At 35.8% G+C, this 24,056-nt stretch overlaps 1 protein-coding gene across 2 annotated transcripts in view; it reads left to right on the forward strand.

Moving 5' to 3' along the window:
• The window catches only part of Utx (Utx histone demethylase), an 802,237-nt gene that overhangs the window by 572,340 nt on the left and 205,841 nt on the right, over positions 1-24,056 (forward strand). For both annotated transcript variants that reach the window (XM_090413874.1, XM_090413875.1), the window contains 2 exons: positions 2,289-2,382; positions 5,654-5,725. In XM_090413874.1, coding sequence (XP_090270000.1) covers positions 2,289-2,382; positions 5,654-5,725 — 166 coding nt within the window. The remainder of the gene's footprint in view (positions 1-2,288; positions 2,383-5,653; positions 5,726-24,056) is intronic.

The raw sequence follows: 24,056 nt of genomic DNA on the forward strand, positions 1-24,056 counted from the left end.
TATATGGTACTCTTTTAGGAAAGATAAAAAATGAATACAAAGTAAATGTTTAATTTATACTCGTACCTACATTAGTTACTGCAATTTTTTATCAAAAAAAGTTATCAAGTCTTTGAACAGTTTTTTTTTTTTTTATTAGCATAAATTCTGTGATAACAAGCAAAATGACTTTCTAGACCTCGGCAAACAAGCATTCTTCGATTAACATCTGGATCCATATCCTTTACTTGCTGCATTTACTTAAGCAATTCTAAACTGTGAAATATTCCATCCAGTTCTTTGATTGTTATCTCCTTTGGAACCTCATCTTCACATTCCATTTGTTCATTGTCTTCATATGTGCGTTGTTTTTCATTTACAAGAAGAGTGTTGTCACTGAAATCTTCTGAATTTGAATCCAATAATTCTTTAACATCATCTGCATCAACACCATCAAAACTAAGATCTTCACCAATTGCAACAATTTCTTTAACCATGTTTTTCACAGGATTTTGAAAATCACCGAAAATCAATTTTGACAATTAGTGCATTCTGCAAAAGGTTTTTCCAAATAGCTCTTATGCAGTTTGAAGATACTTCCTCCCACAAATCATGAATGTATCCAATTGCGTGTTTAATGTTAAAATTTTTCCAAAATTCTTGGAGCTTAATCACATTTCCTCCCGTTGTTGTTTCTACTGCTTTGAGAATGTCTTTTTAAGAAAATAGGCTTTGAAAGTTGCAATGATGCTCATGTCCATGGGTTGTAGCAATGATGTCGTATTTGGTGGAATTTTAGTAAATTTAAAGGCATGTTAATTAAAACTCTTGCTGCGTATATAAAAGGATTGTCGCAATTAATTTCACCGCGTTAAGCAAGGGATACCTGTATATGTTCATTTCAAAGGATAATTAATTCTACAAGTTTTGCTTATGAAAAGAAAACTACTTTGAAAAATTGAAAGTTTATTCGGTATCCTATCGAGTAAATATAAAAGTGTATGTAATTGTAAGAAAACTAATACAAACAGTATTATAAATTCATTATGAATATGTAATACTGTTTTAGTTTTATGTACATTCTGTACTACTGTTGCTGCCCCTCCCCCTTTTTTAATGACCCTCATCATAAATCAATTTATAGTATTGCAGTAAGCATCTTGGGTTTTCTCTTGTCATTCATTGCTGCATGTCTTCAATCCAAATTGCCAATAATTTTTCTTTTAATATGCCTCTTTTCTTTGAAGTGATCGTGGGTTGCATAGGCTGAACTCATCATGTGCTGTATAATGTAAACTTTTTTTTTCTTTTCTTTTATAATAGTTCTAGTAATGCATTTGTTCATTTCGTAAGCATATGCAAACCTATGAACATATTACTTTTCATGTCATTTAATAACAGTTTCCAATTTAGTTATAATGCACCTCTTCTTATCATTATGAATACATGTTCTAATCTTTAGGGTTTATATTTTGTTTATAATAAATACCAATCCAGGTTCCCTAACAAAACACAATTTGCACTCAAGGCAGAAACAAACAAAATGGTGATGAATCTATATGCTGTATGCAAGCTTATAGATTCTGTATTATATGCTTGCTAGGAAAGTCATCCGTTATATTAAAATGGAGGATATTATGGGTGCAGCCATATTTTATAGCCAAATAAGAAAAGAAACTTAAAAAGTTTCAAAAATTTATCAGAGAACTTATGAGAATATAACCTTTATATTCAGAGTTACCTTGTGTCTTTTAAATAGTGAAAGCCAATGCCGATGCCAAAGGTTATATTCTCATAAGCTCTCTTGAAAATTTTTGAAACATTTTCTTTTTGTATTTGGCTATAAAATACTGCTGGATCCATAATATCCTCCATTTTATTATCTTACATAAGCCAAATTATATAGCACAATGCATCTTGCCCATGATGGTGTCTGTTGACGTCTTTCCAAGCAGCTTGTATATTTATACACACACAAGCTGCTTGGAAAGAAGTCAACAGACTATATAGTATAGACTATATATATGTTTCACTTTTAAACACAATGCATAAGAACAATTTTAATGAAAAACTAAACAGAGAAAATTAATGTTTATAATGTATAAGTACTGTTAGGTTCAATTTCTCCTTGATTACTTATTAATTCATAACTTTTTGGCCAACTTCTGGTTACAGTCAGTGTTTTGAAAACTATTTGAGCCCAATCAGTGAGGGTTGTAGCAAATTTTCTTTCTTGGCATTTGTGTTACATATTTATTATTTATTTTATTGTAATACGCTGTTAATTTTTTTGTGAATATTTACTTTAGGACTAAGCAGTTGCCATGTATTGAAGATGCTTGGAATTTTCCAATTTCTCAAGAAATGGCATCCAGGCAGAATAGTGCTGCACATGGACAGATGGTAAGGCTATGCTTTTATAAATTATTTTGTCACAGATCAATGTAATATTCTCACAATTATAATAAATTTAGTTTAATCCTTTATCCAGGTGTAAGCAAACAAAGTTTGCACCTGAAAATATCTTCAGGACTGAGGTAAGGTGGTACATCCCTTGGCAACTCGTAGCAAAGGTGGATCACACTCTCATCACTCCTTGTCTCAGTATTTCCCATAATGCAAAGCACATCTCCTTGCAGACATGTATACTGCTATGCATTAAAGGAAGGGCCACTACCCAGACTGGTTTCGACCTTTATTGAGGTTTTGTCAGTGGGAGGCAGACCCAGAGGGTGATACTAAGGCAGAAGCAATGGAGAGGTCATATTTACCTATATGAGTTTCCAACCAGTGTACCACCTTATAATTAAATTACTCTGGATTTAGAGAAAGATGTTGGAAGTTTATTTTGCACTTAATGACTTAGACTATAATAAATTTAGTTTAGATTAAACTAAATGTATTATAGTCTAACCAAGTGCAAAATAAACTTCCAACATTCTCACAATTAAATGGTATTTGACTTTTGATTAAAAAAAAAAAAAAAAAGATTTTATATGTGAGTATAAATCAAAAAAGTAAATGCAAGTTGCATGTAAGAATAATATCAGATGTTGCAATGCACTATGAGAGTCATCACACTTACTATCTAATCAGAAACAAGTCTATGTGACTTTACTTTGTTACTCATTACATCTCATCCAGGAGTTAAAATAACTGCTCTTTCAAGTTATAACATCAGTGAACAATGTGCTGTTATCAGATTTTGAGTTGGAAGTGATGAATAATTCAAATCTGTTATTGTTGTCGCTGAAGCATTAGACATAGCTGTAGATTTAGTATTTGATCTGAAATATTTAGTATATGCATCTGAAATATCTCATGGTTAGCACTAGATTGTCCTCATACAGGTCAACAGCACAGATTAAAAAAAAGTGTTAAGGATTTGCAAAGTTTTGCATTAGTATCATGAAGGTGATGCTATTATAACAAATTACTAAAATAAAATATGGAAATGCCATTATATGCCTGAAAGCAAGCATCAGTATAATGGAGTAGAATCAGAAAATAAATTCTCAAAAATTTGCTTTAGTATATCATTTCAAATGTACTAATAACAGGTTGTCATCGTTAGCTGGTTGGTATTGTGGTGAACATATCCATTCTTCAACCAATAGGAAATGCGCTTCAATCATGAGCATAGATATTTTGTGAATGCCTTTAGAGAGGGGATGACTTTCATTATTCAGTGTATGACCAACACTGTGTTTATTATGGACCTGAGATTATTTGGAAAAAGTTCTGTGTTAGGTCTCTTAAACAAGATTTTCCAGTTATCAAATGGTTACCTCCCTTCTCTCAAATGTACTTAGGATATAGCCTTTCATGGTGCTTTCTCTGCACTTCTTCAGTTACTGGATCCAAACCACCGTTGCAGTTTCCTAGTGTGGGGAGGGTTTCTATAATTATTGTAGCTCCAGCTGTGTTACTCTCATCTTGAATTTGTAAAGCATATGTCTAACAGTGTTTTCTTCTAACACCAACTTCCTCCCACTGCTTCCTTCACCGCCTAGAAAAAATGGAGCAGTTTTAATTCATTAAAACTTTCACGAAGACTAATGTCCACACACACAGCAGAATATGTGATGTGTGTGAACTGAATGCAGATATATACAAGAGACATGTGATGTGCAAAAAAACATTATTTATGGGATTGCTTAACAAAATTCTATTAGTAGACTAATTTTGCATTTTGATGGCATTGTGTGAAATGTAATTTGGGTATTTATAATAACATGCGTTTGTAATGCCACTAAACTCTATTCAGATATTCAATCTTACACTCCCACATTAAACTTTTGGTAAGTCTTAACATACAAATTGTAAATTTGGTATTAATTTACAATTTGGTATTAAAAAAGGGTGAGGAGTGGTTTCTTTGCATGGAGGATGGTTGAATCGTGGAATGCATTGCCTGATGGAGTGGTGAGAGCGAGAACGGTCAATGAGTTTAAGGAGTGGTATGATAGACTTTGTGTTTCTTAAGGGGGAACCTCCCCTCGATGAATCTTGACAGACTTTATGTTCTTAGGAAGGACCTCCCACGACGAGTCTTTTGACTCCATGGAGGCCTGAATAATAATAATAATAATAAAATATTGTGCAACTGTATGTTTATTATTTTTTAATATTACTTTGTATTCTATATATAATAATGGGTATAGGTATATAGGTTATATGCTCAGTAATATAATTATCCATTTTAGCAGTATTTGCCTCAGTAGGTCTTAGCTTTAAAATTCATTGTATAATTTATTAATTAAATCTTTCCACTCCCCCCTCTCTCTCTCTGTGTGTGTGTGTGTGTGTGTGTGTGTGTGTGTGTGTGTGTGTGTGTGTGTGTGTGTGTGTGTGTGTGTGTGTGTGTGTGTGTGTTTCTCTCCATATTTACTCAAAAATCATCCAACCATTAGTATTATTATCTCTTTCTTTCTTTTTCTCCCCCACTTGTCCTCCAGGAACATGTGCTACAACCTTATGTTATCCATGGTGGATCATTGAAAAGTATGATATTTTGAAATGCATTGAAACTGGAGCCAATCACTTTAATAATATTCAAAAGGACTTTTACATGCATGCACGCACACACAGTTAATTTTCACCGGTAGTTACACTTTTGCGTTGCATCAGGGAAAATAATTTATATAGTCATAGTAAAAAAATCCACTGCTAGCAAGAAAGTTGTACTTAGGATTCACCAATATGTACTAAACATAAATAAATAGCAAGGAGTGGAATTGGAATTTGCAGAGAAATTGACACAAAGAGCATGAATAATTTACTTCTGTCAAGTTACCTATTAAAAACTGTAGGAAGGGCTGTGTAGCTATTTATAAACATTCACAGATTCACCATCAGTCTTTTCTGCAGTGATGTGGGGAGCAGAGGTAATTGACTGCTCATCAACTGAAAAGATTTATTATCTGATGAAGTTTGAAGCCTATAAGTCCTACTTCTACAGTTTAAATAAATGGCAGAGGAAAATTATATGGAATGTCTCTTTCTAAACAGGAGAGCGTGCTACAATATTTCTTGAAGGTCACAGCATCCCAGATCCTATTTTAAGAGTGTATATGTGTTTATTAATTTATTTTCTAATCAGAGTTAAATAAATTTCATGCTTTCTTATGTTTAATCAGTTAAATATGAAGCATAACTATATTTAATATTTTAGGCTCAGCAAGATCAGCAAAGTGGGAGTACAACAAAACGATTAAAGGTTGCATCTGGATCTCATCATGGTGTGGTTAGTTAGCATTTTCACTAAGATATTATTGCAAAGAAATGGCTAATGATGAAACTGAGTTTAGAAAGATATATAAAAGAATGTCTCTTTTTCACATTGTGGATATTTTTGTTGTAAAAATGTTTATTAGCAATAAAATCTTTATAAAATAAATTGATAGCTTGCTTTTGAGCAAGTCTGATCAACAGCTTAGTATATAAAGCTATGGAAGGAAGACACAGTAATGACTGATAATGGAAGAGGAATACATGATTTGAAATTCTTACATGCATACTTTTAAGTTTTTTTGTAAATGAAAGTAATAAAAACATCTGTTACAAAGTATATTCACTCTCTCTCTCTCTCTGTCTTTCTTACTGTTTCCTTCATTAACTTTCGAAATGCTTTTTTTTTTCTTATATACTATACATTTCTCTCTCTATCATCCTCCCTGTTTATAGTTTGTCTCTTTTCCTGTTTCTTTACATAATACATTGTATTTCATGTTATACAAGAACATCTTGGTTTATATTCTACTTGTCACTACTATATACTGTAAATGTGCACATTTTTCCCATTTTCTCTCTCACTCTCTCAATGTGCTCTATCCATTTTAGTTAGTCATCATCTCATGACATTCACTTGAAGTCAATTTTAAATTTGAATATTTTTTTTATGTATTTTTGTATTTTGGTTTAAGCCAATAAGAATACAATTTGGTAATTCGGCTAAATTCCAAATTGCCAACCCATCCTTGTTCGTTCAGTATCCAGGTAGATACCTAACAGGGTGCACTACGAGAAGGTGAGGATGGACATTAGGTCAGAAGCCCTGGTTGGTTCTCTGCATTCCTTTAAAGGCTGTGTGGAGGTCTCCTCTCAATTATACAGCTTTGACCCTTAAGTACCCCCTTTTTTTTTAATGTAAGTAAACATTATCCTTTGACTGTTTTCTTTTGTTCTTATAAAAATAAATTCTGTTTTTGCAGCAGATATTGTCTAAATGTCTTATGAAAATCATTGTGGTACATGCTTTGCTTCATTAAAAATAATAAGCTAAGGTTTGTGTCTTGTTCACAGAAGAAAAGCAGTTTTTGTAAATTTGAATTATTCTTGCTCTCTTCTTCTCATGGAAGAGAGCAAGCTTTTTCAACTGAAGGTGATCAGGTGGTCTCATTTGGAGGTAATAGGTTTATTTTCCTTCTGGAACCCTTTCTTTTTTATCTTGCAAAAAAAGAGAAATTGGCTAGAGAATACAGGTTATTAATGTACATGCTATATATCTTAACCTCAATTGTTTTGGTGTTAATTCAAACCAGTATTGATATCAGAATGTCAAATGGAATGAATAGTCATGATTTCTGTTCTTTATTTCCTATTCCACTTTAAATCCTCATCCTTATCAAAGTCCTAATTTTCTAACAAATACAGGTAAACCTTGACATATGTGGTTTTAATCAATGTAAGTTTCAGTTAATACAGGTCACAAATATTTATGCCATTCCTCTATATATGGTCCCTTAAATTTTGAATAGTTCATCCAATTATGGAAAAAGAAAAAAGATACTTAAATATAGAGCCAGCAGGCTTCATTTCGGCGATATAAACATTAATTAAATTAAGGGGATATTTGATCCCACATTGTTTTAAAACCGAATAAGAAACTCAAAGATTGGAATCAGAGAGTTTCATGCTGAATATAGTATAATGATGAAATCGCACTGATGAAGCCTCAATAAAGGCTGAAACTGGTCTGGGTAGTGACCTCTCTACCATAATGTAATAACAGCATACATTTCCCAGGAAATGTGTTTTTACATTATGGTAAATACCAAAGAATAGTGATCAGAACTTTCCCCACCTTTGCAACGAGTTGCCCGTGTTTGTACTACATTCTAGGACTACTTGCATTCAGCTCACGCTAGTATTCACCAATACTTTTATAGTTTTTATACTATATTCGGCATGAAACTCTCTGATTCCAATCTTTGAGTTTCTTATTCGGTTTTAAAACAATGTGGGATCTAATATCCCCTTAATTTAATTAAGAAAAAAGATGCTTGAAAACTGGTGTCTGTAGACAGTGTTACCAGATTTTGCTTCTGCTGTGCCACTATGCTGCCATAAGCTTAGTTTTCCTTAGGCGACCACCTAAGGCAAACATGTGAAAGCAGTGTTTTCCCTTTCATTCCCTTCCTGTATTTAATAGTTTGTAAAAGTTCACCATACTCAAATGGAAAAGTGATATGCCAGTGAAATCCGATAAGAAGAAACGTAAAGTTATTACTTTGGATACAAAACTTGACATTATTAAACGGTTTGATAATGGTTAAAGCAAGCAAGCATTGGCGTTCTGATAGGCCTGAACAAGTCTATGGTATGGTATGACTAATTATGTCCAAATCTATGTATTCTGTAGATTTGGACATAATTAGTCTATGGTATGGTATGACTAATTATGTCCAAATCTACAGAATACATAGAACAAAGTAAAGTTGCAACAACATCATTCAGTATGCAGTGCACTAGGAACAGAAGTTCTATTTAGGTTGAAATGGAGAATCTTTTAATAACTTGGATGAAAGATCGCAATCAAAAATGGATTTCAGTTGGTACCAACAACATAATGGTATAAGCACTTAGCTTAGCATGTTTTCATTGCTCAAAGAAAACAAATTCAATGGGGATACCACAATATTTTCTGCTAGTGCAGGTTGTTGAAAGTTTATAGCTCAAACTGGAATGCGTAAGTGCCGATAAAGATACAGCTGCCGAATTTTCTTCATGTTTAAAAAAAATAATTGAGGAAAATAATTATAACTGCCAAATTTTTAATGTTGGTATAACCAGCTTTTATTGGAAGAAAATGCTGTCTAGAACTTTTTTAGCTAAAAATCACAACCTGATTACAAGGTCTCCAAAGACCGCTTAACTCTTCTGTTGGGAGGAGATACTGAAAGTGACTTCAAATTGAAACCTGTGCTTATTTACCATATGCTAAATCTGAGGACTTTAAGAGGTTGCAACAAAGCATTACTGCCTGTAATTTGACGAGCAAATAAAAAGTCATGGGTCACACGGGCTTTGTTTGAAGACTGGTTCAAGAGTTCATTTTTCACTGTTTACCAGAAACTGGCACATACTGGCCAATATATGCACATAAACTCCTACCATCACCCAACACAAAAACTAGGTGTCATTAATACTCTAAAAAACGGGTTTCGAGATCTGCTCCAATGAACAAGCACTGAAAGATGAATTTAAAGTTATCAGCAATACTTTTCTAAAAAAATGGTTATAGCCAAAACACCATTAACAAAATTCTCTACAAGACCTCAATAAAAAACAAAGATAAACCAGACTACAATAAAATTATAACCATTCCTTACATTAAAGGGATGTCAGATAAAATAAACAGAATACTACAGAAATACAACCTCAAAACCACCTTTAAACCTCCTGCAAAATTAAAAAGTTTACTCAACTCATTCAAAGACCCACTCCCTCTGCTCGCTCACCGTGGAGTATACCATTTTTATTGTACCTGTAATCTACCATACATAGGGGAAACAGAACGCACAATTCCTATAAGACAAAAGGAACATAAACGACACATTAAATATAATAACTATGGTGAAGCTGACCTTTCTGATCATGCCCTGAACACTTTACATAGAATTGACTGGAAAAGCACCAGTTGTTTACATCACACCAAAACATGGTATGAACACAAATTTAAGGACGCCTATGAAATTCTTATCAACCACCCCAATCTGAACAATAATGATGGTCTAAAAATCCCAAACATATGGAAAGCACATATTCTAACCACAGAACCTTTCTTCCTAAGAGCTAACTATATACAAGACTGTAGATAATCCAGAATCTTAAATCTATTATAACAATTGTCAAGTTAAAAATAGGACATCATTCAAAAGACATATTTCGGTGATTACACCACTTTTTTTTATTATTCAGTTATATAAAACTCTGAAATAATAGTTCCCGACAAGTTTCGTAAATCGTAGGATTTACATCTTCAGGGGTAAGATGTAAATGTAAATCCTATGATTTCCAAAACTTGTCGGGAACTATTATTTCAGTGTTTTATATAACTGAATAATAAAAAAATGTGGTGTAATCACCAAAATATGTCTTTTGAACCAATTAGCCACAGAAGTTTACGCCTGCTAGGACATCATTGTTACTGTAAGAAAACTATCAATATGAAAGAATATTTCTCCCATGTTATCTTATATAGATTTTAGCTTTGATGTAGTTTCTAAATATTTAATTAATTTTTAATTTTATCTATCTTTTTTTTTTTTTTCACTAGATGTCATGCCAGTAGAATAACCGGTGATCAAGTCATTGTTTCTCTAGCTTACTGTGTGAAATGTAACTCAATTTGTCCTTGTATATTTGTATATGCTGCAGATGATGACCTTGATATTCAGGTTGAAATGTCGGGAAATTTTTTTTAAAAAAAAAAGTTATTTATAACACAGTTGTAAAGTCCATTATTTCCAAAATGAATGCTGATCACCATGCAACACTAAAAGAATGAATGGTTCAAGAGTTATTTTTGACTAGCAGTCGAAAATTATTGCAAGCAAAATGATCATACGTTTAAAGTCCTCTTAGTTCTTGACAATGTCCCTGGCCATCATGCTGTGAAGATGTAAAAGTTGATGAACTTTGTGAAGATGTAAAAGTTCTATTTTTATGACTGAACATGACATCTTTGCTACAGCCAATGGACTAGGGCATAATTTCAACTTTCAGTGCCTATTATATTCAAAGAACTTGTGCACAAGCAGTGCAAGTTACAATGACAAAAAGTGCAATTTCTTTCACTGGATTTTCGAACAGTTTTAACAATAGGCAAGCTATTGAAAATATAAGTCATGGCAAGAAGTTATGGCTAGCACAATGAGGACTCTGTGAAGATATCTTCTCATTTACTGAACAAATGACTTTTGTGACTTCAAAAATTAAATTGCCAATCCTATTGAAGAAATTAGCATCATTGGAAAGGATCTTGGCTTTGATGATGTTGATTCCACCAGTGTAAGAGAATGGCTGAATTTACATTCACAGCCACTCACTGTTCTATAAGAACTGACACAGTTCTTATAGAATTGGAGCAACAGTGTGCCTACAGTGAGAAACAAGAAATTGTGACTGAAGGAGTGTGGAATTTCATTAAAGGAACTTAAGCAAATGTTTTGAAATTTGGAAACTATTAAACGACAAATTATGGAGTTAGATCTGAATGTGGAAAGAAACATATTAGTTTCACCAAACCCCAGAAAATGGAATTAGCCATTATCTTAAATTTGATCAAGAGATAAAGAAGGATATAACTGTTCAACCAGTGCTTGACAAATATGTTTTGTAGCAAGTAGCATATCCATTTTTTACTTGTTTTGTAGTTCATTTCTTTAATATATGAACCTTTTTTTAGCTTACTTGCTCTCAAGTTTCACTGGTACACACGTAAAATATTTTAAATGCTTAAATTAAGTCTTCTTATGAATATTCCGAAACATCATGGATGAATTAGAATTTTTCCCATTGTTTTTTTAATTTTGATGTATGCAGTTTCAATATATACAGCACACTCATTACACGGATTGACTGCATATATCGAGTCTTATCTGTATTAAGATTGAGCCTATGAGTAACATTCAAGGTACTTGCATGACATTAGCCTATCACTTGTACCGCCTAATTTGTATTCAAGAATCTGGGGTTTTTTCCTCTCGTATAAAGAGGGAAATCTAGTTGATTAATCACCTGTCACTCTTGCACCTACTCTCTATCATGTAGATGTCTTTTGTATACATCTTTTATAGATTTCCATGTATAAGCCTTTCATTAAAATTGGCATCAGTAATTCCTCTAAATCTTGTAAAAACACATGCATCGACTGACCACATATTCACAGTTTAGCTTCAAAACTCAGAAGAAATTTCTCTTTATTATGTTCTCTGTTCTCCATTCATCATCATCATGAACCATGGGCTCACTATCTTCTTCCATCTTTCTTTATCCAGTGCACAGTGTCGCAGTTTCTGTACACCCATTCCACACCAGTTCTTTATATCGTCTATCCATTCTCTGTATGGTCTATCTCTTCTGTTTAAACCATCCACAATACCAGAATAACTGTCTTTATCTTCTGGTCCTCACTCATTCTACAGATGTGTCCAAATAATTGCAACTTCTGTTTTATAATCTTCTGTATTAGATTCTCTTTTGGTGTATCTTCCAATAGAGCTCTTCATTTGTGATTTTCTGCACCCATCCTATTCTTCGAATCTCCCTGTAACAAGTTCTTTCAAATTCCAAAATTCTTTTTCTTGATTCTTTATTTATTACCCATGTTTCAGATCCATACAGTACACTGCTAAAGATGCATGTTTCCAGTACTTTTAGTTTTGTTTAACAGGCTGATCCCTTTACTTTTCTAGATGTTATCCATGGCCTTCAGATTTGTTCTTCCCTTTGCAATCCTGATCTTTATTTCTTTTTTATAGTCCAAATCATACGTCATTTTACTTCCCAAATATGTGAATTGTTCTACATTTTCTATATCAATTCCATCCACTTGTATCTTTTGTTTCATGTTCTTCTCATCAAATACCATTGTCTTTGTTTTTTCCAAGTTCATAACAAGTCCAAATCTCTTCCCTTCCTCATTTAACAGTTTCAGTGTTTTTTGTAGTTATGATATGATCATACGACTCCAGGGTGAAAGGTTAACTTCAGGGAAGAAATTCAAGTACCTCGGGTCGGTCGTCGAGAGGAATGGTGACCTGGATGAGGAAATACAGCACCGAATAACATGTGGCTGGATGAACTGGAGGAAGATGAGTGGGGTCCTGTGCAACAAGAGAGTGAGTTGTAAGATGAAAGGAAAGCTGTATAAGATGGTGGTGAGGCCGGCGATGCTCCATGGCACGGAGACGTGGCCTATAACAAAGGCACAGGAGAGGATGATGGAGGTGGCGGAGATGCAGATGTTGAGATGGATGAGTGGTGTGACAAAGGAGGACAGGATAAGGAATAACTACATTCAGAGGGACGATCAAGGTGGGACCAATCGGTAAGAAGTTGCAAGAAAGCAGAGTGAGGTGGTTCGGTCATGTAGAGAGAAGGAGTGAGGAGTATGTTGGTAAACGAGTGGAGCATATAGAGGTGGAGGGAAGGAGGAAAAGAGGCAGGCCCAAACTCAGATGGAGGGATAAGGTGGCAGAGGATCTTAGGGAGAAAGGATGGATCGGGTAATATGCCCTGGACCAGAGAATCTGGAAGAAGAAGATTAAAGATGGGAACGCCGACCCCGTTTTACATGGGATAAGGCATAGCGAAAGAAGAAGTGTTTTGTTGTAGTTCTCTTTCATCTTCTTCAATAATAACAATGTCATCTTCAAATCTCAGATTATTAATTCTCATTCCGTGAACAGATATTCCTTTTGCATCTTCCTTCAGTTTGTCCATTGCTCTTTCTAAATGTGCAATGAAAATGTTTGGTGATATTGCATCCCCCTGTCTGGTACCTCTGCTTGTTCTAAGCCATTTCCCCAAATCATCACCTATTCTAACTGCTGCAACTGCATTCTGATAATCATTTTTTAATATAGCTATTAGTTTTTTTATCAATTCCATAGGATTCCAGAACTGCTAATGTCACTTTATGGTCAATACTATCAAATGCTTTCTGAAAATCAACAAAGCAAGTATATATGTTTTTGTTTTTTCTACTAGCTTTCTCTGCTATTAACCTTATTGTCAAAATCTGTTGAATTGTAGTTCTATCCTTCCTAAATCCTGGTTGCTCGTCTGCAAGGTATGCTTCAAATTGTGTTCTCAATCTTTCTGTCAATATGATCATCATCACTTTACCAAGGTGGCTTGTCATGGCAATTGTTCTATAATTTTTACATTCTAGCTTATTTCCTTTCTTGTATAATGTTACTAATATTGATTTCACCCACTCCTCTGGCATTTTCCCTTCTTTCCATACCATATTACATAGTTGGTGCTTTTCTCTAACCATACTTTCACCACCATATTTAATCATTTCTCCAGTGATGTTATCGTTACCAGGATTCTTGTTGTGTTTTAACCGTCCTATTGCTTTTTCTACCTCTCCTCTTAAAATGTCCATATCATGCTCATTACCTGGTGGTGATATCTGCTTCAATTCCTCAGTCAGTTTCCCAATGCTATCTAAATCTAGTTTTTCTTCATATAACTCACTACAGTATCTTGTCCACTGCTGTACAATTTTTTCATTATTCATCAATGCTTTGCCTTTTTCATCTTCTGTGGTCTGTTTTGGTTGCCACTTTCTATTAACGGTTCTGATAATTTTGTATACCTCCCTTGTTTTATGCTCTCCATAGTACTGGTCTATATTATTGCATTGGGCTTCTAACCATTTCATCTTATCCATTCCGACTGCATTTTTTCACCTCATTAAACTTTCTTCTATATTGCTCTTTTATTTGTTCTGATGTATCCCTTCTTATCTTCAACATTCTTTTCTCCTGCTCTAACTTCAGTGTTTCTTGTCTAACCCATTTCTTCTTGATCTTCTCTTCTTCTAATACTATTTCTTCTATCGCCTTCGTTACTCTTTTCACTCTTAGATTCGAATTTTTTTCTTTCTCCATACTTTCTCTTCTAACATTGTTCTGTACCTTCTTCCTATTTCTGCTTCACTTATTCTTGCTATATCTCTTCTATTCTGATGTTGGGTTTATATTTCTTTTTCCATTTCAACTTGATTTTTGCAATCACTAAACTATGGTCCGATTCTATATCCGCTCCTTGAAAAGTTCGATGCTGCAGTACTGATGTTATCCATCATCATCAAATTCCTGCCATGTACCCTCAAGGGGTGTACAGGATATGACTCACAGTGTTTACTACATGAAAAAAAATTACATCATTACTAACTTCCTATCTACAATTTTCCTCCAAATCACTCTATTACTTGTCAAGACTCCAACATTATCAGATCTTATATTTCTATCATCTAAGGCACTTTGTACTGTATCAATCCACCTATATCTTGGTCTTCCTCTGGGTCGTTTTGCTGCCAACCTGCCAGAGAACACTTGTTTTGTTAATCTTTCTTCGCCCATTCTGTTTAAGTGACCATACCACCTGAGATCAGCTCTGCTAACACATTCCTGGATGTTGACAATGTCAAGTTCTTTCCTAATATCCTCATTTTTAATATGATACTGCCATTGATGCCATCTGTTCACGCCTATAATCTTTCTCAGGACTCTCATATCTGCGGTCTCCAGTCTTTGGTCAAGTGTTTTACTTCTGACCCAACTCAGATCCATAAGTTAAAACTGGTTTGAAAACTGTCTTGTATACAGCTAATTTAGTGTTCTGACTAATTTCTCTCTTATTCCATATGAATTTATTCAATTGACTTCCTACCGTACCAGCTTTGCTGATTCTGTTGTCTATTTCTATATTTAATTTACCATCTGCACTAAACATCGTGCCTAAGTAGCTGAAATGTTTCACTTGTTCCACAGGTTCTCCATTCACAATACAGTTGACATTTTCAATGATTCCTGCCTATTTTCATTGTCTTTGTCTTTTTATTGCTGACTTTCATACCATATCTATTACAACATCTACTCAATTTAGTCAGAGAATCCTGCAGACTTGTAGTGGATTTATTTAGAAGTATCATATCATCCGCATAAAGCAAAAGAACTGATATTAACATCTCCGATTTTGATGTCATGTTTAATACCACTTTCCTTCATAATGTGATCCATATAGATAATGAATAACAGAGGGGATAATGTACATCCTTGTCTCACACCAGATTTAACATTAAACCATCTTCCTGTACTTCCTTCAATTCTAACTGCTGACTTACAACTCAAATAAAGACTAAATATTGCTTGATATAATGCCCCATTGACACCATATAACTAGCGTATTGAATAGCTTCTCTCTTTGCACCTTGTCATATGCCTTTTCCAAATCGACAAAACTTAAATACAGATCTCTGTTATATTCCCATGATTTCTCGACTATTTGTCGTAAAGTGAAGATCTGATCCTGACAGCCTCTATTTGGCCTGAATCCAGCTTGTTCTTCACCAAGCTTTTCTTCCACAATTCTTCTCAACCGTTTCTCAAGTATACTTGCATAGATCTTGCCAGGAATACTCAGTAGGGAAATACCTCTGTAATTCTCACATTCAATTTTATTTCCCTTTTTATATATGGGTACTATGAAAGCTCTACTCCAATCATCGGGAATTCGTCCCTCTGTCCAGGCTTTCTGAACTATGCAGTGCTGCCACTGTAAGACTCTTATACCACCATATTTCAGCATTTCTGGTCGAATATCATCTACTCCTGCTGCCTTTCCACATTTCAAGCCTTTGATGGCTTTTTCTACTTCAAGTATGGATATGGATTCCTAACTGCATGCTTCGTCAGTGTTTTTTACCACTGTGCTGTCATCACTGCTTGTTTCATTTAGCAGTTTTTCAAAGTAATTACTCCATACTTCAAGGATATCTTTTTCTTCCGTTTTCATGTCACCTTTATCATTACTAACTCCTTTTACAGCACTCTTTCCTCCATTCCTAAGCTTCTTCAACAACCTCCAGAATATTTTGCTACCTTCTTGATATTTATTTTCTATATTCTTGCCAAAGTCCTCTCATGACTTTTGTTTAGCTAGTTTTACACAGTGTTTAGCATTCTTGCATTTGTCTCTGTATTCTCTAAGAGCACGAGCTGACTTATTTGACAGGAACTTTTGATATGCTTCCTTCTTTTCCTTCACTGCCTCTTTAACTTCCTGTGTCCACCAGGGAGTTCTGATTTTTTTATCCTTGCAGACAAACTCGCCACATGCTCTCTGGCAGAATCAATCAATGTTTTCTTCAGAGTTTGCCACTGAATCTCCAAGGTTTGATTCCTCTTCTCAAACTCTTTCAGTTTTTCTTCAATAATCTTTGTGTATTTTAGTCTACAGTTCACACCTGAGAGTTGATCAACTTTTATTCGCTTTAAAACTTTCTTACATGTTATTCTTTTCAATATGAAATTCAATTTTATCCTGCTCAAGACTAAATAGTGATCGCTTCCAATTTCAAATCCTCTGTACACTCTGGTGTCCTGCACAAGGGAGAAAACATCACAATCAACAATAACATAGTCAATGAGACTTTTCTTATTCCTACCCTCTTCTCTCCATGTGAATCTGTGCACATTTTTATGTTGGAACATGGTGTTAGTAATAACCAGTCCATGTCCTGAGCAGAAATCCAACAGATATTTGCCATTATTATTAGCTTTGCTCTTTTCTCCAAATTTTCCCAAAATATTTTTGTATGTCTCACAATCATTTCCTACTCTGTTGTTTAGATCCCCAACAAGGACCAACTTTTCCTTTTTCATTGTGTCAGTTGCTTTTTCTAAAGCCTCAAAAAATTCCTCCACTTCTACCTTAGTAAAACCTTTGTGGGACCATAGGTACAAATAAGTCTCATTGTCCAGTTCCCCATTCTCATTTTTGCCCACATTACTCTACTTGAGACTGACTGCCATTCAAGAAGATTAGCCTCATATTTTGTGTTGAATACTATGGCTACTCCTTCTTTTCCTTGATTGTCATTGCCTGAATATAACATTTTGTATTTATTGCTCAGAAAGATCTCACCAGTTTTGGTCTTTTTTGTTTCAGTCACCCCTATTATGTCGATCTGGTACTTATCTAATTCCTCAGCTAGCTCCATTTCTTTGCCATTCAGGCTTCTTACATTGATAGTACCGATCTTTAACTCTGGCAATGTTGAGTTGGGGTTTGTTTTCAGATTTGTTATAATGTTATCCATCTTCTTTTAATTATAATCATATCGGTCATGTTCTTGGTTTTCCCATCATTTGATTGCCACGTCCATTTTCTACACTCCTTTTGTTGGAATCTTGTGTTACAGATCATCATCTTGTTGTCCACTGCAAATTCTAACAATTTTTCACCTCGTTCAATTCTTTCTCTGAAACCATATTATCCAATGTTTCCCAACCATCATTATCCATTCCAACTTTGGCATTCCAATCTCCTTCAATAATTAGCACATCTTGCTTTGGTATTGTTTCTATTGTCTCTGTCAGATTTTTATAAAATAAGTCAGTATCCTCATCTGTACTGTCAGATGTGGGTGCATATATCTGGACTGTTGATATGTGAAATAGTTTTGCCTGAAATCTTGCTACTATAATTTGTTTGTTGACTGGTTTGTAGCCTAACAGTGCCTCTCGAGCTCTTTTGTTAAGAAGGAAGCCAACCCCTGCTTCCTGTCATGTCCTGACAGTATTATTTCGCATCCAGTGATCTCTCCAGATGATGTCTCAGCAATAAAAAAACTAACGCAGATCTTCATAAATCGCAACTATCCTACACAACTGATTAACTATTCAAACAAGACGTCAAAAAACCGCCAAAATAACCCTAGTACCAAAACGAACTTCCCAACACAAAAAATTATCAAACTACCATTACAGCCAAAACACTTACAAAGCCTATAAATACATCTTCAAACATACTGACTACAAACTGGTATTCACCACAAACCAAAAACTGGCAAATCTCCTAAAATCCACCAAACCTCACACACAGAAAGAAATATTTGAACATCACAATGTAGTCTATAAATTTCCCTGCCAAAAAGACTGTGATATCACCTATACAGGTTCCACCATCAGGTCTTTATGGGCAAGACTACAAGAACACTTCCGTGATTATAACATCCCTATTCCAGAACATTTAAACACTAAAAAACGTAATATCAAAAAGAAAAATCGAATACAAAGCACAGGAAAAACGGAAATAGCTGTTCACGCCCTTGAACAAAAACATACCCTGCAGATCGACAAGGCCATCATAGTAGACAGACAAGACAATGAAACAATGCTTAGAATATCGGAAACAATAGCCATTAAATGTGACGCAAACTATATCAACGTACACAGGCCCTACATAATCTCCGAGGTTTGAAAGCTTCACAACATAAAATTGAGGTCACAACCCCGACCAATAGGCGATAACACAAACACTTCAAAAACAGAAGCACCTACCCGACCTGACATAGCATCCACTTTCCCAATGTGTTCAGATGACGACCAAGAATAGTCGAAACGGACTGCACACCGTCAACCCCCTTTTCCCCTTCCCCCTCCCTATATAAAAAATCAACTCTTTCTCCTTTTCCCCACTCTATATAATATAGTAATATAATATATATGTTTATATATATATATATATCACTGAAAAAAACCCGGGTTTTTCTAATTTAATTCTCCCAAATTGCCTTCTCCCCCCCTCCACACACTCAGTAGTTTTTGACATCGCAGAAAGAAGAAAAGCCGCAACACCCAGTAAAAAGTATGTGTAAATTTCTCTTCTTTATGCTACATATACTTTTTGGTAAATTTACATCTACACTGCCCTAAGAATCTGTGGGTAAATAGCCAATGGCAGTTAAACAGGAGCACTCCTAAACTGAAGCAGGCAAAATAGCCATAATTATAATAGATTATTATTATTATTAAGAGAGACCTCCAGGGAGTCAGAGACTCATCAAGGGAGGCCACATACTACACACACACACACACACACCAGCTATCATACTTATTCTTGAATTCATTCACACTGCTTGCACTCACAACATCCAATGGCAATCCATTCCAATCATGCACCACCCTCTGAGAGAAAAATCTGACCCTTACACCCTTCTTGGCAGCCTTCGTTCTCAGCTTCCAAGGATGCCCTCTCATCCTTTCCCCACCCTCCATAAATTGAAAAATCCCATCAATTGAAATCCTGTAGGACCCTTTCAGCAGTCTGTAAGTCTCAATCATATCACCCCTCTTTCTCCTATTTGCTAGTATCTGCAATCTACAAATTCTCAACCTGTCTTCATAATCAGTGTTCCACAATCCTGATATCATTTTTAACCGCCTTTGTACTCTCTCCAATATATCAGAATCACATCAGAAACCAGGAGACCAGACCTGTGGACTATTGTGCGCATTGTAAAGAGGCAAAATAACATCCTTATCTTTACGTGTCCACGTTCGTTTGAGCATTGCAATTATCTTTTGAGTTGAATTTGCAATCTTTGCCACATGGCCCCTGTACTTCAACTTCCTATCTATTAACACTGGCAAAGGTTGGTCGATTGGTAGAGCCTCTGCTACTAATGGCTCAGTTAAGTAAGTTTGAGCGCGGGTAGTAGTTGGAAGGGGTCCAATCGTTCGATGCTGTTGGCACACTCTCCCTCGATGAGTCTTTGGACTCCATGGAGGTGTCAAATAATAATAATAACACTCCAAGATCCCCAGCCTAAACCCACCAATATAATACGACATTGGATAGGTAATCATGCCTAAGTGAATGACTTTACATTTACTTACATTGAACTGACATCCATTTTCCCATGCCCACAATTCCAGCTTATTCAAATCATTCTGCAAGGACTGCATATCAGCAGCATTCATGATTACCTTGCCTATCTTTGCATCATCAGCAAATAACTATATGTAGCTTGTCAAATCCTTCCCAATATCATTAATGTACAGATTGAATTGGACCAAGCACTGATCCTTGTGGTACACCACTTGGTTTTTTTTTTATTATTATTATTATTATTAATATTTGTACTCTTTATGGGCAGTACTACCCTTACGTCACGTCCAGACTTGATATAGGCCTTTACAAGTGTTTCACCCTATGCCTGTTCGAGTTATCATAGTAGTCATTCTCTGGTGGCAACGCCATGCCGCCAGTGTGCCCTGTAGGTCCCTCAAGGAAAGAACTTTTATATCCTTTTGCATAAGCCCAAGCTGTTTTAAGTCTTTATAACTATCTGTACTCCATACACCATGTAAAGAGATGGTGGCGCTGGTAAACCTCGGAGTCGCCCCATGCTCCTCCCGTATCTTACCAACTAAATCTGAGTTATTTTTATAATAATAATTTACTTTATTATTATGGCTATAGGCTAGTGGGCACCCTGTTCCCACCACCTGGGCATCAAGTACCCAAATGTCACCTCCTCTTTTAATCACTGAGCCTGGCTTATGCAAACCTGTGGAGGTCCTATAATGTGGTTCCACCACAGTCTCCCAACCTTTGTTCTTAAAGTGGTTTGTTCAGAATGGAGACCACGGCATCATGCCTCCTCACACGGATCCCATAGCTGCGGAAGCAACACTGGGCTATATGAGACAATGTCTCACTATAGTGACAGCCAGCCCTACAGTTGGAGTTGTCACTACCCCATCGAGCTGTGCGGGCTCGAGTAGGCAGGGCATTGATCTTCTTCCTGATAAGGTCAATATACTCGAACCCAGGGAGGGTTCGAGTATATTGCCATCCCTTACCCAGTCATGCTGGGGAGGCACCAGATATGACTCTTTTAAAGGAGCACCATCTACGGAACAGTGCAACAGAGATGCCCATTTCTTGTGTTCTGTGGGTGCTTACTTGATTAAAGTACCTTGATAATGGAACCAGCCTTTAGCCCGCCTAAAGTCTTCTTGTATTAATGGGCTATAGAAAACCTCTCTGCAGATGGGGGAAGAAGATAGTTCTAACTGCGCGATTCTTGATAACCGCAGGCGTGGGATCTGCCATCTAAGTGATGGAACCCCAAGCCCACCATCCTTCACCTTCGCATGGAAATATGCAGTAGGAATGTCAGGCAGCAGTCGGAGCCATGATCTCATGGCTGAAAGGATAGCACTGTCCATTCAGGACAGTACCGAGATATATGTCGTACCAAGCACTTCTTCTTATTATTGTGCTATCTTCTATCGAAGGTCAGCGACCATCTTGGCGAACAAACTGCGCTCTTGTGCTAATCTGAGCAGTTGTGCACTGCTCTTTCCTGTCCACTTCTTGATGTTGTCAAACCATGATATTCTTTTTCTTCCTCTAGTTCCTTTGCCATCAATTCTTCCTACCAAAATAGTTTGTAGAAGTTGGTATTTGCTGTTTCTCATGATGTGGCCAAGATATGATGTTTTTCGTTTCTTGATTATTTGTACAAGATGTTTAGCTTTGCCAATGGATTTTAAGACATCTTCATTGGTAATTTTTTCTGTCCATGATATCTTTAGCATTCTTCTGTATAGCCACATCTCAAAGGCTTCGATTTTCTTGATGGTTGTCGCCTTCAATGTCCATGTTTCAACTCCATAGAGCAGAATAGACCACACGTAGCATTTCAGCATTCGGCATCTGACTTCCATGTTTAGGTCTTTATTGCAGAATAGTGTTCTCATTTTCATGAAGGACTGCCGTGCAACTTCAATCCTTGTCTTTATATCTATTTCTGGATCCCACCGTTCATTAAGCCAGCAACCAAGATATTTATATCTTGACACTTGATCGATATTTTTCCCATTGAGTGTCAGTTTCATTGATGAGGCTGGATGTTTGCTGGTGATCATGTATTTTGTCTTGTTGATGTTTATAATTATTCCCATTCTTTGGCTTTCTATGTATACTCTGTCAATGAGTTTTTGGAGATCCATAATATTATCTGCAATTAGCACGGTGTCATCTGCATATCGTAGGTTGTTAACAATCTTTCCATTTATTGTGATTCCCTCTGGACATTCTTCCAATGCTTTTTTAAAGATTACCTCTGCATATATGTTGAACAGGAGTGGTGAGAGCACACATCCTTGTCTCACTCCTCTTTTGATGTTTAATATCACTGGTGGTAATGTTGTCTAATTGAACGGTAGCTGACTGATTCCAATACAGATTTGTTATTAGTCTTATGTCTTGTACGTCTAGCCTTATTTGTTGAAGGACTTCTATTAAGTTAGTGTGTCTGACTTTGTCGAATGCTTTTTCAAAATCTATGAAACACATAAAGACAGATTTCTGTTTTTCTATGCATTTTTGTATCAATATTTGGGTACAGAAAAGGGCCTCTCTAGTACCAAAACCATTCCGAAAGCCGAATTGTGTTTCACTTAGAGTTTCTTCACTTTTTCTATAAATGCAATTCTGAATTATTTTCAAAAATATTTTTAATGTTTGGCTCATTAGACTAATAAGTCGGAAGTCACCACAGGAATTCGCTTTGGGTTTCTTTGGGACAGTGATAAATGTAGATTTGAGCCAATCTGATGGAAATTCATCACTTTCATATATTTTATTAAATAGTTTTTCAAGAAGTTTGATGTTATCTGGTTCGATTAATTTTAAAAATTCTGTTTGCACACCATCTGGTCCACTTTCTTTTCCTGTTTTACTTGTTTGTATAGCATTCTCTATTTCGCATTTCATGATTGCTGGTCCTTGAATGTTATCTTTTATATTTATAGGCTTCTGTCTGGTATCATTGAAAAGTTCTGTTACATATTTTATCCAAATCTGTGCTTTATTCTCTTCTTCTAGAACTATTTTTCCATTTTCGTCTCTTAGAGACACTATTTGCTTTTTCTTCAGTTTTCCAGAAATTTCGTTGATTTTCTTATACAGATTGAAATTATCATGTTTCTTCTGAAGCAGTTCAGTTTCAGTACCAAGCACTAACTTGTGGTAAAAGCGAGGTAGGAGATAGTAGTAAAGGAGGATCAGTCTTTGCTGGGGCTTTAGAGGAGCTTTCCTCAAAGAAGCGATCCCAGCTACTAGGATAGAAGGGACAGAAGACCTTTCCTTTGGGGTGAACATAATACCGTGGTATCTCCACTCTTCCAGGATGGTCAAAGCATGCAACGGCCTCCCGTGCAGGGGAAACTCTATAGTCTCGACCTTAAGCTTCTTGTCACGGCCAGAGGGGACAATAGCTAAAGAGCAGGACTTCTCTACATTAATAGAGAAAGTCAGCTGCCCGGTCAAGGAGTTCCTGCAAGCTTATCTTAGTAGAGGCTACGAGAATAAGATCGTCTGCAAAGGCCATAGCATTAATTAAGAAGTGCCTAGAGAGTAGCCTATATGGCTAGGAAGAGAATGAAGGAACTCATCTATGATGCAGTTAAAGAAAAGGGGTGATAGAGGATCACCCTGGCGAACACCCTGCACTGCAGGAATTGAAGTTGCACGGGACCCTGTAGTGATAGTGATGGAGCTACCCAAGTATAGCTCCATAACATAGGAAAGAAAAGGTTCTGGACATCCAGCAATAGACAGCTCGAAGGAGAGAGTAGGAAGGGAGACTCTATCAAAGGCCTTTTGGAGGTCCAGCGACGCCATATATAGAGGCGTAAGGTGGCATCGGGAATCAGAGAGAAGAGAAGAAAGAAGATATAATATTCTCGGCACAGCCA

This window comes from Typopeltis vanoorti, chromosome 24, assembly GCF_054136105.1.
Source record: "Typopeltis vanoorti isolate ZY-2024b chromosome 24, IOZ_Tvanoo_1.0, whole genome shotgun sequence".
In the NCBI taxonomy this organism is placed as follows: Eukaryota; Metazoa; Arthropoda; class Arachnida; order Uropygi; family Thelyphonidae; genus Typopeltis; species Typopeltis vanoorti.